The sequence below is a fragment of the Lycium ferocissimum genome, chromosome 2 (genome assembly GCF_029784015.1).
Source record: "Lycium ferocissimum isolate CSIRO_LF1 chromosome 2, AGI_CSIRO_Lferr_CH_V1, whole genome shotgun sequence".
Classification (NCBI taxonomy): domain Eukaryota; kingdom Viridiplantae; phylum Streptophyta; class Magnoliopsida; order Solanales; family Solanaceae; genus Lycium; species Lycium ferocissimum.
In genome coordinates, this window is record NC_081343.1 from 587441 (window position 1) to 602366 (window position 14926).

Here is a 14926-nt window from a genome sequence, read left to right on the forward strand (position 1 = left end):
AACTAGAATAGAATATGTTTTTAACTGTGTGATTATCTGTCACTTGCAGTATTTTTGAGCTTTATTTTAAAAAAATGTAATGTTATATCCAGTTAGAACTGCGTAAGAATATAATCCTCCGGTATCATTTCTGGCAGGCTTGGCATCCTTTAGTCTGATATATAGAACTAGACACACACATAACTCCTTGATGAATATCATACTTGTTCAGCTAATCTAGTAGTCAAGTCAGTGACAGATCCAATAGTCAAGTCAGAGACAGATCCAATCTTACCCCCTTTTTGTTAAAATATGGTAATTGGTATCATTCTAGTAGGTCTGCAAGAACGAATAACAGTACCAATTTCAAAAAAAAAAAAAAGGTCTGCAAGAACGAATAAATGGACTATTGTGTAGAACAATTGAGGACTGTTATATTATCCTTAGGGATTTGAATGCCCTATTGGAAAAACAAATAAAATGCACTTTTTTAGGGTTGTAATTCACGCTAGAATCCACCCATTGACCCTTCGCTCCCCCCTACCCCCCCCCCCCCGCGGCCCCCACACAAAACCCCCAATAGTATCCTTTGATATTTACTGTAACAATTCCCTGGTTAGCATGTTCTCCATCAATCTGCCATTTTTGGACCAGCAGTTTGCTTACTGGCGGTTTTTGCAGGCGGTACATGGCATACAACCTTACACCTGTTGGTGGTGTTGCAGCATTGATATCGAAAAATGGCCAGCCTAGCAATACTTGTTCATCAAGCTTTATCATGTCCCCACTTCCACTGTCAAATACTATAAACATACCAGTCACTATACTTGGATATTTCCTAGTATGTCATAATCAGGGACGTTTCGTTTTCAAGGACCAAGAAATGGAGTCTTTGCCAGGGCCGCGTTTTGATGCTGGAAATCAATTGATTGAAGCTTGGAATCGAGAACTTATGTGTTGTGTTCGTGATTCTTATGTGAAGCTGGTATTGGAAATGCAAAAGTTGAGGAGGGAACCATCCACTTCTCTTCTGGAGCCTAGTGTGGCCCGAGCTGTCAGTTTGACTCTGAATGCTTATGGTGATCAGATCTATTCATTTTGGCCCAGGTCAACTAGAAATTTGCTGATTGAACAGGAGCAAGATGGAAACAATTTCATGTCAGTGAAGGTTTCTAAAGCAGATTGGGAATGTATAACTCAGCAAGTTATTCAGCCATTCTATGCTCGTCTTATGGATCTTCCTGTTTGGCAGTTGTATTCAGGAAATCTAGTGAAGGCTGCGGAGGGTATGTTTCTATCTCAGCCTGGCACTGGAGTGGAGGGTGGCTTGCTTCCAGCTACAGTTTGTGCCTTCGTGAAAGAACATTATCCAGTTTTCTCAGTACCGTGGGAGTTGGTGAGTGAAATACAAGCCTTGGGGGTTACGGTCAGGGAAATCAAACCTAGGATGGTCCGGGACCTTCTTCGGGCTTCTTCAACATCTATTGTTCTACGATCAGTTGAGACTTACATAGATGTACTTGAGTATTGCCTATCAGATATCCAGCTTCTAAAGACCGGTGAACCAAGTAGGCCTGATTCATTCAGAGACATTAGCAACTTAGATTCTGTTAAAGAATGTAGTGAAGGTCACACTAATTCTTTATCTGAATCAAGCTCCAGTTCTCATAGAATTCACAACACTGTGCAACCTCCAAGCAGTTCTGGAGGAGACGCCCTTGAGATGATGACAAGTTTAGGGAAGGCCTTATTTGATCTAGGCCGAGTTGTTGTTGAAGATATTGGTCGTGGAGGAGGTCCTTTATCCCAAAGGAATGTTATTTCGGGAGCCATTGGGGATAGTATTAGAGATAGAAATGATCAGAAGCTACTAGCTGTAGCTAGTGAACTCAGAGGGTTACCCTGTCCAACAGGAACAAATCATCTTACTAGGCTGGGAGCTACTGAACTTTGGGTTGGAAACAAGGATCAACAATCACTAATGATTTCTTTAGCTGCTAAATTTATTCATCCTAAAGTACTGGAGAGATCAATATTGTTGAACATTTGTTCTAACAGCACGATTCAATCATTATTAAAGCTGCAGAGTTTCTCCCTTATTTTGCTGGCTAATCATATGAGGTTTCTCTTCCATGAAAACTGGGTAAATCATGTTGTCAACTCAAATATGGCACCCTGGTTCTCATGGGAGAACAATGCTACTTCTGCAAGTGAATGTGGTCCTTCTCCTAATTGGATTAGACTTTTCTGGAAGATGGTTGATGACTGTTCAGATGACCTGGCACTTTTCGCTGATTGGCCTCTTATTCCAGCTTTTCTTGGTCGTCCAGTCCTATGCCGTGTTAAGGAGCGAAAACTTGTTTTTATTCCACCCATTGTAACTGATTTAGACTCTATTGGCCTTGGTGATAGGGCAAGTGGAGAAGCTGATCTGTCTGGATTACCTTCGGAAACTGAAGAGATTCAATCCTACAGCTTATCATTTAAAGTTGCAGAGAGAAAGTACCCTTGGTTGACGTCGTTTCTGAACCAGTGCAATATACCTGTGTTTGATACCTCTTTCTTGGATTGTGCTGGTCGTTGCAAATGTCTACCCAGCGAGGGGCAATCGTTAGGTCAAGTTATAGCATCAAAGCTTGTCGCAGCTAAAAATGCTGGCTACTTTCCGGAACTCACTTCCTTTCCAGATTCACAGCGTGATGAGCTTTTTACCCTCTTTGCTTCTGATTTTTCTGCAAATAGCTCTGGCTATGGAAGAGAAGAGCTTGAAGTACTGCGTGATTTGCCTATATACATGACAGTTGTGGGAACATATACGAGATTGCATAGTCATGACCTTTGTATGATTCCTTCCAATACCTTTCTTAAGCCATTTGATGAACGCTGTCTATCTGTCTCTCCCAATTCTAATGAGAAACCCCTTTTTCAAGCCCTTGGGGTGCCGGAGTTGCATGATCAACAAATTTTTGTCAAATTTGGATTGCCTAGATTTGATGAGAAGCCTCAGTCTGTACAGGAAGATATTTTAATCTACCTATACTCAAATTGGCAATACCTACAAGAAGACTCATCAATTATTGAAGTACTTAAGGAGACTAAATTTGTTAGAAGCGCTGATGAAATGTCTGCAGAACTCTTTAGACCGAACGATCTGTTTGATCCCAGTGATGCTTTATTAACATCAGTGTTTTCAGGCATGAGAATAAAATTTCCTGGAGAAAGGTTTATTTCCGAAGGATGGCTACGCATTTTGAAGAAGGCGGGCCTTCACACTTCAGCTGAATCTGATGTTATCCTAGAATGTGCCAAGAGAGTTGAGTCACTTGGAAGAGACATCATGCCACCTTCAGAACTTACTGATGATCTTGAGAAAGAGTTATTCAGCTCGCAGGATGAAGTATCATTCGAAATCTGGTTGTTGGCAGAAAGCCTTGTGAAAGCTATAATATCAAACTTTGCTGTCCTTTACAGTAACCACTTTTGCAGTATTTTTGGGAAGATAGCATGTGTTCCTGCTGAGAAAGGCTTACCAAATATGGGCGGCAAGAGAAGTGGAAAGCGAGTGCTGTGTTCATACTCTGAAGCTATTATATTAAAGGACTGGCCACTTGCTTGGAGTTGTGCCCCCATTCTTTCTAGGCAGAGCATTGTCCCACCAGAATACTCTTGGGGAGCTCTCAATTTGAGAAGTCCTCCAGCATGTCCTACAGTTTTGAGGCACCTCCAGGTATGGTGGTTATTTCGTTGAATTTATATTAAATGGTATTACATCACTGTGTCATTTAAGCATGTAGCAAAATGTTACTGTAGGTCATTGGAAGAAATAGTGGTGAAGACACACTTGCTCATTGGCCAGCTACTACAGGCATAAAGACAATTGATGAAGCTTCCTTTGACGTATTGAAGTACCTGGACAGAGTCTGGAGTTCTCTCTCTTCTTCAGGTACTTTGCGTTTACTTATCTTTATTCAGGTTATCACATGTTTTTGTTGGGGAAATCAGGTCAGTGAATTTCTGTTTAGAGTCCTTTTTGTTTCAACTCTAGGGACTTCTAGAAGCAAATTCATATAAACAAAAAGGTGGAGTAATTTACTTCAACCTATTTCCTTGGTATACCAAATTGATAACGCAATCCAATTCTTTGCTTGGTTTTATTCTCTTCATTGTAGAACACTGACTTCCTATTCCAACTATGAATGTACTATTGGGTGAACCCTTATTATCACCTGTAATAGTATTATCAAACGTTATTGCAATGAGTGCATTGATGACTTAAGTGTTGATTCCTTTCTCATCTTTACCATCCCTGATTTACAACTCTTTATCACTAACTTGTTGGAAAAGTATGGAAGGACACTTGGGAACTTGTTTGTGTAACTTATCAAATCAGGTTTATCCAAAAGCCCAACAGTCTCCCCCTAAATTCTTTCTCCAACTTCACTTTCCCCTGTGGTAGTGGTTTCAACATTGGAATTAGGGAGAACCATCTATTGCCCTTCCCCTGAAGAGGTGAGGTGTAATACCAAAACTGGGCTTACTCTTGAAAGGTAACATCCATGCTGACAAAGGAGAGATCTCCTGGAGGGAGGATGATAGCATTTGTACCCTTCATATGTAAGAGAATACCCAATAAAGACACACTTAGGGCTCTTAGATTATGTTTTCCAGATTCCTAGTGTGAACAAAGCAGACATACCCAAATACCTTTGGAGGGACAATATATTTACTCTCACCCTTTAAGACCTCTAGAGGACTTAGCACCCAAGGGTGTGGCGTAGTGGTCAATGAAGTGGGTTTAGAATCATGAGGTCTCAGGTTCAAATCCCGGTAGAAACAAAAACAGAAGGTGATTTCTTTCCATCTGTCCTAGCCTTGGTGGACAGAGTTACCTGATACATGTTGCTGGTGGGAGGTGGCAAGTATCTCGTGGAATTAATCAAGGTGGGCGCATGTTGGCCCGGACACCACGATTATTAAAAAAGACCTCTAGAGGACTCTGAAAAAATTGAGTGTGTTAAGTGGTATTCTATCGATAAGATAGGTAACAACTAGGATGGCATTGCCCCAGTAGGTTTTTAGTAGATTCATGGTAAACATAAGAGATCTTATCACTTCTAATAAATACCTATTTTTCCTTTCAACAACTCCATTTTGTACACTAGTATAGGGACAACTTAGTTTGATGGATTATCCCTTTGAACTTCAGATAAGCACCAAATCTTTTATTATGTATCAGTGCAATTGTCAGTTCACAAGATTTTTTTTTTTTTTTAGCCTCAAATTGAGCACTTAACCTCACTTTTGGCCTTTAACAGATACACCCAAGTCATCCTAGAATCAGCAATTCAAGAATTAAGGCAAGCAGTAAAGTAGTACATGAAAAGGCAGCCCGGTGCACTAAGCTCCCGCTATATGTGGGGTCCAGGGAAGGGCCGAACCACAAGGGTCTATTGTACGCAGCCTTACCTTGAGTTAAGGTAGTACGTGATTGCACATAATTAGATGTAGCAACAGAAGGTGAATCAAGTTTGGTCAAGAGTTGGCAAAAATGTTGAATTTCAGCTGTAGACAGTTTCTCTCATAGCCGTATCCTTGGTGTCACACCCCTTGGTGGACCTACACGCTTTCCACCTTGACCTCATGTTGGTCAGCCATGTAGTTTTCATTTTGTCTCCTTTGTGTGTCTTGGCTTTCACAATAATCACTGGGCAAGTGATCTTTATTAGAAGTGATCGCCTTTGGTTGCTCATGGGAGACAATTAACACAGACTTTTGAATTTGAGCCTAATACAGCTTGGCACTTCGTTGGCTCTCTTTCTGTTGAACATAAGAATATGCATCCTCAAGAGAAGGAAAATGAACTTTACCAAGAACTTAAACCCTGATCTTGTCATACTTTAGGTCCAAATCGACCAGAAACTGTAGACCCTTTATTTTTCAACCAATTGTTGAAAAGGAACTGCATCATGGGGTTTACTTCGCTTGGATATCCTGATAATAGTCAATCTCCAGCCATAACCTACTTAACTCGGAATAATAATTAGTGATAGTCAACTTTTCGAATCTCAAAGATCTGGTCATCATTACCCTTGTGACGCAGCGAGAGTTAGTGCAATAAGTTGAATTCGAGATCTTTTTTGTAGTATAAATGTTGCTTAGAGCCTTAGAGATATGGGGGTGCATAGTATTCAAAAACCATGTCATAACAAGTAAAAAAGAAGGGGCAACCCGGTGCAAAAAGCATCTCGCTTTAGCAAGGTCCGGGGAAGGGCCGCACCAAGTGTGTGATGTAGACACCCTACCCTAATGCAAGTATTAGTGGCTGCTTCTACAGCTCGAATCCATGACCTATAGGTCACACGGAAACAACTTTACCATTGTTCCATGGCTCATAACAAGTGAATTTTCAAAATTTCATAGACCACTATCAGATGCAGTAGGTAGATACGTACCAGTAATTTCACAACACTAATTTGTGGAAGAAAATTATTCTCCGTTGCCTTTGTGCCCCCCATAGTTTTGATAGGACTCTAAATCAGAAAATAGAATTTCCTAGAACTCTAGAAGGAAATTATCTTCAAATTAGTTCCTCAGAGAAGAAGAAATATGGGGAAAAATTGCCGGACAGAAAAACTTGATGGGTTGGCTCAGAAATGAAAGGCGAAGCCAAGCAAAAACACAGACAAACAAAGTTTTTGTTGCGGACAGGTTCAAGGAGAGAGAAAGCTCGACCTCTTTTTGAAAAAAAAGGAACCCTAATGCTGCGAGGGGAAAAAACCTAATGCTGCGAGGGGGAAAAAACATCTCAAAAGGTAGCAATGGCTCTGATACCATGTGGAACTTGAGAAAGAAGAAAAGGCTTCTTTGTATTTCAGTGTTCTTTATATCCCATGAGAAGGGGTATTTATACAAGTGAATTCTAACGATTAAGAAAGACAATCAATTACAATTAAAGGAGTTAAAGGAAAAACAAAGTCTCACAAAATCATGCTAATTAATTAACATAGTCAACTCAACACATTACTAGACAAGTTTGAACAATGTTTATGAGTGAATATTTGCCACTAAAAATATCACATGATCCATAGGAATTGGCTTAGGTGGCAAGGTTTTTTTCCCATTGTAGAAATGCTGGTGGAATGTAGTAAGGATAGCCACCATTTCATTTCCCGGCTTTCTTTTTTTTGTTTTTTTCCTGAAAGACTTCTTTCACTTCCTTTAAATTGATTCGATTTGAAGTAGATAAGCTGTGTTATGAGCATTTCTCGTTTTGTTTGTCAGCTGATTAAATTGGTTCTGCATCTTTTCTTTTCCTTGCCAGACAAGGAGGCATTGCGCCAAGTGGCCTTCATGCCTGCCGCAAATGGTACACGTTTGGTGACAGCAAGCTGCCTTTTCACACATCTGACAATTAATCTTTCCCCATTTGCCTTTGAACTCCCTTCACTGTACCTGCCGTATGTGAATATCCTTAAAGACTTGGGCCTCCAGGACACACTTTCTATCTCTTCTGCAAAGACTCTCCTTTTGAATCTTCAAAAAGCATGTGGATATCAGCGTTTAAACCCAAATGAATTCCGTGCTGTGATGGAAATTGTGCATTTCATCTGTGATCAAGTAAACACTTCGAACATGAGCAGTTGGCATTCTGAAGCAGTTGTCCCCGATAATGATTGCAGACTTGTACATTCTAAGTCATGTGTATACATAGATTCTTATGGTTCTAGCTATATTAAGTTTATTGACATTTCCAAGCTGAGGTTTGTTCACCAAGATCTCCCTGAAAAGTTATGTATTGCCTTTGGAATCAAGAAGCTTTCAGATGTGGTTATCGAGGTACCCAAAAGGATCTGGTTACTTATATGTATTTCTACTCTACATAAGGTTCTGGTCATGTTCGTGCAGCTGCAGACGTCATGTTTGCTATATGTATTTGAATTTGTTCACCCCCTTTTCTTACCTGAATGATTAGCACACTAACATGTTTTTCTGTATGCCCACATAATGTGGTCTCCCACATAATGTGGTCTCTTATATGAAGTTAATGGTCTATCTTTGCAGGAACTATATTGTGAAGAACATTTGCAATCTTTGGAATTCATTGGATCAGTTCCAATTGAAGCTATAAGGCACAAGTTGTTTAGCAGACCCTTTCAAGCTGCAATCTGGACTGTTGTCAGTAGCATGGCAAGCAACGTTCCTGGCATTGGTCATGCTACCTTAGAGGATATACGAAGTTCATTGAAATTGGTTGCAGAGAAGTTGAAATTTGTTCAATGTCTACATACACGCTTTGTGCTCCTTCCAAAATCTTTGGATATCACTCGAGTTAGACAGGAATCGATGTTCCCAGAGTGGAAGGATACATCGCGTCACAGGGCCCTTTACTTTGTTGAACCGTCTAAAGCTTCTGTGTTGATTGCTGAACCACCAGCCTATGTCTCTATTGCTGATGTAATAGCGATTGCTGTAAGCAGGGTTTTGGACTTCCCCATCCCATTACCAATGGGCTCTCTATTCCTCTGTCCTGAGGGCTCTGAGACTGCCCTTGTTGATATCTTGAAACTTAGTTCTCATATGCAAGCTAATGGATGCAGAAGTGAAAAAGATTGTGTTCTTGGCAGGGATATACTACCCCAAGATGCTTTACAAGTACAATTTCACCCATTAAGACCTTTTTATGCTGGAGAAATAGTAGCTTGGCGGCAGCAGAATGGAGAAAAGTTGAGGTATGGTAGGGTTTTAGAGAATGTGAGACCATCATCAGGCCAAGCACTCTACAGATTCAAAGTAGAAACATCACTGGGCTTGGTTGAGCTTCTTCTATCTTCACATGTCTTTTCGTTCAAAAGTGTCACAATCTCTAGTGAGGATTCCTCAGCTGATTCTCTGGAGGGTTATTGTACGATGGACAGTACCAGGAGTGAAGGTGTTACTGGAAGAGTTGAGTCAAGACCTTCTGAGGTACATACCTGTGTTAAATTTCCGATGTAGAATCAAATGGTTGACATTTTATAGCAGCAGTGCATTCTTAAGTGCTTTGAGCAAAAACCATGTGCCTTTTGAACTCCGTCTTATTGCAGTATTTTTAATGAATACCAATTGTAATTGATTTTTAGAGACCTGCATTCATATCACTACATCCAACCAACCATCTATACATGTAGTTCTCTTTTGTGTACTCCAAAATTATATGGAAAATGTGTTATGGCCAAAAATCTGATCAAACTGTTTCCTTATTCCATCCGATTTTCTCATAACTGCCTGTGGTGTTATATTCCAAGCTGCTCCTCTGGTTCTTCCTTTCCCCTTCGAGCATTTAAGAGTCTGAACAACAGTCTAGGCGCTGTCCAGTTAGCATAAAATATCACGAAACAAATCCAACTGCATGGCTGCTATCTTTCAATGAATGAGCAATGGTCAACATATAAGTTTGCATTCCTAGTTTCTGTCCAAGTGAAGAGGTTTCACCTTCCTGGGATCATGGAGACCAAATAGCATTTTGAGGAAACTATCCTGCTTCCTTCTTAAGTAGCACATAATAAAATGATTTCATGGTGAACTTTCTATTTGTATCTCCCTTTTCAACCGGTCCTCTTTCATTTTCCGGCAACTGCTATGGTTAACTGGGTCTTCGTAACGGCTTGTCTGCAGTCTCTTTGATGTACTAGTAGTGACTCTGTATAGATGATTGGGTGTCGTTCTTATAAAACCATCTCTTTTTGTATGTTCTCTAGTTTTTGGTATACCCTTGTATTGAGGCATGTTTTTTCACCTAAACATATATGAAATTTATTACTCTGTCGAAAAAATTGTACTAGTACTGTCTCCATATTCCTTCCATTATCTTTGTCTGATACAGGGAAATTTGTAAATCTATCGGTTGAGCCATCTCCTGTGCGTCTTCCACACACCTTCTACACTGGTGCCCCATAAAGCCCGGCCCCCTTCCCTTCTCATCACATTAGGCATTGTTGTATTTCTGTCACTGGTTATGGAAACTAGCTATTGAAGACCTTAAGATGTATCACCATACCATGTTCATTTCCAGAAACTTATCTTGTCTACCTCCCTGTGGTAAATGAATGCTCGCTAAAATGTCCTCCCATTGCATATAGTAATCGACTGGATTCTAACAAAGTTGTCTCTAGGTCTACTTTTTGTGAAAATTGATCTAATATTTGTTACTTATAGATTTAAGTGATGCTTCTGATAGGGGAACCAGCAGCAGCAGCAGCTTCAAGCACTCCAACATGGCAGAGTCTCTGCTGCAGAATTGGTCCAGGCAGTTCAGGAGATGCTTTCTGCAGCGGGAATCAGTACGGATATGGAGAAGCAATCATTACTGGAAACAACAATCACATTACAAGAGCAATATAAGGATTCTCAAGCAGCACTCTTGCTCGAGCAGGTATCTCTCCTTGTTTAGTGACCTCTGCCATTTCTGGTTCTCGCATTGTTTTCCCACTACTATATGATTGCTGTCCCTCCCCCAAGTCTTCTTGTTTTATTGATGCACACGTGTCCTTAGGCGAGGGAATATCATGCTTGCATATTTTCGCGAACCCCAAAAATCCTTTCATTCAAAGTAAAAACGTTACTGCATATCTGGAATAATTGGACAGTAGAGTGGACCAAGTGTTCGAGGAAAGGTGAAATATGTGTTGTCCGTGCCTTGCTGACGTCAGAGATTGAATCTGCACATTTGTAGCTATCACCAGCTTATGTGATGAATATTTGCTGTGTTTCTTCTGATTAAACCTGTTTTTGGGATTGAGTATGAGGCAGCAGTTGCATTTGGAAATGATGTTGTGTCCCTTGAGAAGTGCATTCAAAATCCTACGCATATTAATATCGGGTTTTGGCGGACAACTTTGGTAATGTTGTACACTATGGAGAGCATGACTAATATTCACCAAGAGAATGGTATTGTTGGTGTGGAATTCATTTGCCGGCAATGAGGGTCATGTGGACTACCTTATGCTTTCTAGTTGTTTACATACACTGAGAGGTGGATTATGTTTGGAATCTGAAGTACAAGTTGAGGCACTTGGAGTTGCTCATCACTTAGGAAAATTTACTTTCCTTACGATTAGTAAGGCCAAGGAAATTGCTGGTGCTTTTATCGCCATGGAATTTAAGATTATAGATAGATTGTTATTACAGATGAAAGATGTAGGGGTTATTCTCAAAGAGTCCCTCTTTGTAAGGCATTATGGGAGAGTTGGTTTACATTCTCAATAAAACTTATAGGAGAGCTGGTTTACCAGGGCAAGCAACTAGAATGCTAGTGGATATGTGGAATACTCTCTCTTGTGAACCCACTTTTAGGTTGTACAATCAGGTGTAGGAAATTCTGTTGGCTGGATATTGTTCAAAAGTTGCTCCAAATGTGTTTTATGAAATGTTGTGAAAGGTATTTCTCCTCCTATATTTACTTTTGCTCGAATGATACAAGCAATATGTATATTCGACGAGATAGAGTTTGGTTGTTCACTTCTTAGAGACATGAGAAAACATGGGTGTGTACCAAATCATCGAGTTGCCAGATTCTTATTCGTACACTTTAAAAGTATTGAGTCCTTGTACCGAGGGTCTACCGGAAGCAACTTCTCTACCTCCCAAGGTAGGGGCAAGGTCTACGTACACTCGACCCTCCCTCTTTCTGGGATTTCATTGTGTATGTTGTTGTTGTTGCACTTTAAAAGTATGACAGTGCTCTTGTCCAAAATTTTAAGTTAGAGAATTTTACTAACATCTTTGCATTATGATCGACATTTTACTAGCTGTTGGAACCTCCAATGGAGTAAAGAGGACGCCTTGCTTCTTAACACACGTGTTAAAGTGTTTGTTTGGGTTTGTCGGTTGGCATAGCAGAAATTGGTCAGAGATGTAGAGTTGGCTGCATCTGTGGAAGAGTTATCCTCATGTTCTGAAGTCAAAGAAGAGTATAAGCCTTGCTTCTTGACGAGATTCTTCTCATGAGTTTGTTTACCTATACAACAAGAATTATTGACAAAATTTCTTGTACTCAAATCGTTTTAACAATGAATTAATAATGAGATGGACTAAGCAATCTAAAGTGAATATTCATTGAGACGAAGTATGATATTAAGGGAAGGAAATGAGAATTTTAGGAAAAAGATCTTTCTTTTTAGATCTTGTTCCGAAAAACCATTTTAGCTAGAAATTCATGTTGGGTCGGATTCGAACGAATTGTTCGATAATCTGTAAAAAACTCCTTATCTATTTTCCTAGCGGTTCTCTAGACCTATATCTTATTGATTTAGTGCCTGATCTACATTCAAGTCTTAATAAAATCACTGCTATGATATCAATGTTGCCTTAATCGAACCCTGAGGACAAGGTCCTTGTTGAGGATGGGGTTATTGCTATGAATCAACCCAAGTCAAATGTGGATATCACTCAAACGGTTATTGAGCTGAGAAGAAGCATATGGCCAGAAGGTCTTCATAAAGGTTAACAGACTATATCTGGGATCCAGGTCAGTAGGCTTGTAAAAAAATAAAAGGGTGCGATTAGGGAACTGGTTAAAAGGGTATAGCAAGAATAGGCATGCATATTATTGTTGCAAAATTCTGTCTCCTCATTCCCCTTGTGAGTCCGTCTCCTTTTCATTCTCCTTGTCTCCATTTATGTTTCCTGCTATCTTGCTATTTTCAGTGTAAGTTTGGTTCTCAATATTGAATATAAGCAGCTGTTTTTCTTGGAAACTGATCGTAAATTTAGGATTAGCTACAAATAATGTCTTCATTTGTGAAATAGAAATGAACTATGTCGCAATATAATTCTAAAAACCCTGCCCCTTTTACAATGGTTGCATTATGGGAACAGAATGTAATTCCTTGGTCCCCTTATGAATGCTACCATATGATCATGAATCGATCTCTCAGAGTTGCAAATGTTATTGTCTGCCGAGTAGATGGCCAAATTATTAGCATATAAACTTGTGAATCTTGTGAATTTGCAGGAAAAGTCTGACATGGCTACGAAAGAAGCTGACACGGCTAAAGCAGCATGGTTGTGCCGCATCTGTCTCAACACTGAAGTAGACGTTACTATAGTCCCTTGTGGTCATGTGCTTTGTCGTAGATGCTCGTCTGCAGTTTCCCGGTGTCCATTCTGTCGGCTTCAAGTGTCTAAGGTCATGAGGATGTTCCGGCCCTGAATACGTTATTGCTGCAAAACTACTACCAGGCCCTGAATACGTTATTGCTGCAAAACTACTACCAAGCTTTCTACCGTGTACTTTATTGGTGTTATTCATTTACGTGGTATGCTACATTTGCTAAAGAATAGTTGATGCAGTTTTGGAGTGTTATATTTGAATTATTCTCACAGTTTCCAAGCTGCTTTCTTCCGGATACCATATTAGTGTAAAGTCCCGATTTATATCTGGTCAGAGAAGAAATTATTGTAGATGGAGCGGTATATAGAGCTCTAACTTTTGAGGTACTTGTATAGGATAGGGTCTCATGTAATCTAGTCATGTACAGAAATTGGCATATGGTATCATTCATAACAGGTCTCCTTATCATCTATTCATGTACAGAGATTTTTTTTTTTTTTGAAAAGGTCTAATCATGTACAGGAATTGGCTATGGTGTTTTAAATGATGTCTATTCAAGTCACAGTTGAAGTGTTATTTTTTAATGGCGTGCTTTTTAATTTCAAAGACGGCGAAATTGGAAAGAATAATTATTGATTGAACCATTTTACGCCTGAGGCCTGTTTGGAAGGACACATGAGAATTGGATTTCAGTGTAATTGGGTTTAATCACCCAGTTTGATCTGTGTGTTTGGTCAAGTAATTACATGTTTGGTTAGGAGGAAATTGAGTGTAATTGGGAGGGTGTAATTATGCTCTTCAATTCTCAAGGGGTTGAGCATTGGGTATAATTACACATGGCTACTTTTTAGTTTCTTTCTTCTTTTATTTTTTTAAATCTTTTAAAAAAAAAAATATTTTTACTTCTATTATTCAATTTCTTTTTCTTTTTTTATTTTATTTTTATATTTAAAATTGTTTTAATTCTAAAAAATATTTTTCTTTTTTATACTCCTTCTGTTTCAATTTGTTTGAACCTATTTCCTTTTTAGTCCGTGCCAAAATGAATGATCTCTTTCCTAATTTGGAAACAAATTCACTTTATGAATGATTTACGACCACACAAATTTTTCAAGGCTTATTTTGAACCACAAGTTTTAAAAGTCTTCCTTCTTTCTTAAATATCGCTTTAGTCAAATGGGTTCATATAAATTGAAACGAAGGGAGTATTATTTATGGGATAAGACACTATTACCTCTCTGAACTTTGGCCGCAGTTATTATGACACATCTTACATTTTTAGGAATCTTATTACCATTTTGAATTTTTTTAAAACAGAATAGTTATCACCCTAAAACTGGATATCTACTCTCTGATGAGAGAGTGACACATGTATATTTATTTCTCTATTTTTTTAAAATTCTTTTAGCTTACGTGGCAATTTTAAAAACAATTGAAAAAATTGAATTTTATTTGAAAAAAAAATGAAAAATGGATATTTTTTTTAAAAAAAATTGAAAATTTTTTTTTTTTTTTTTTTTTTTTTTTTATACCCGTTTTTCTGGAAAAAAAAAAAATTCTGGAAACATGGATTTTTTAAAATTTTTTTTTTTGGTCTTAAAAAATCTAGATTTTCATGATTTTAATTTTTAGGTGATTTTTATTTTTCAAATAAAGTTTGGATTATTTTAAAAAATAATCTGGGAAAAGTGCTTTTTCTTGTCAAAATGTGAAAAAATTGATTTTTTATAAAAATTTGAAAACTAATTATTTTTTAAAAATGTGGAAACCTGTTTTTTTAAACTAAATTTGGAAGACTAGATTTTTTTTCATATATAGAAAAAAAATCAGTTTAGAAATTTTTTTTAAGCTTTAATG

At 38.6% G+C, this 14926-nt stretch overlaps 1 protein-coding gene across 3 annotated transcripts in view; it reads left to right on the top strand.

Moving 5' to 3' along the window:
* The window catches only part of LOC132032496 (uncharacterized), a 55584-nt gene extending 41939 nt beyond the window's left edge, over positions 1–13645 (top strand). The window contains exons 6-12 of one of the 3 annotated variants that reach the window (XM_059422132.1): positions 661–3706; positions 3790–3922; positions 7301–7815; positions 8041–8955; positions 10211–10390; positions 12971–13161; positions 13198–13645. In XM_059422132.1, coding sequence (XP_059278115.1) covers positions 661–3706; positions 3790–3922; positions 7301–7815; positions 8041–8955; positions 10211–10390; positions 12971–13161; positions 13198–13204 — 4987 coding nt within the window. In that variant the 3' untranslated portion in view covers positions 13205–13645. The other 2 variants (XM_059422123.1, XM_059422138.1) reach the window with 2 other exon arrangements.
* The last annotated feature ends 1281 nt before the right edge of the window (positions 13646–14926 follow it).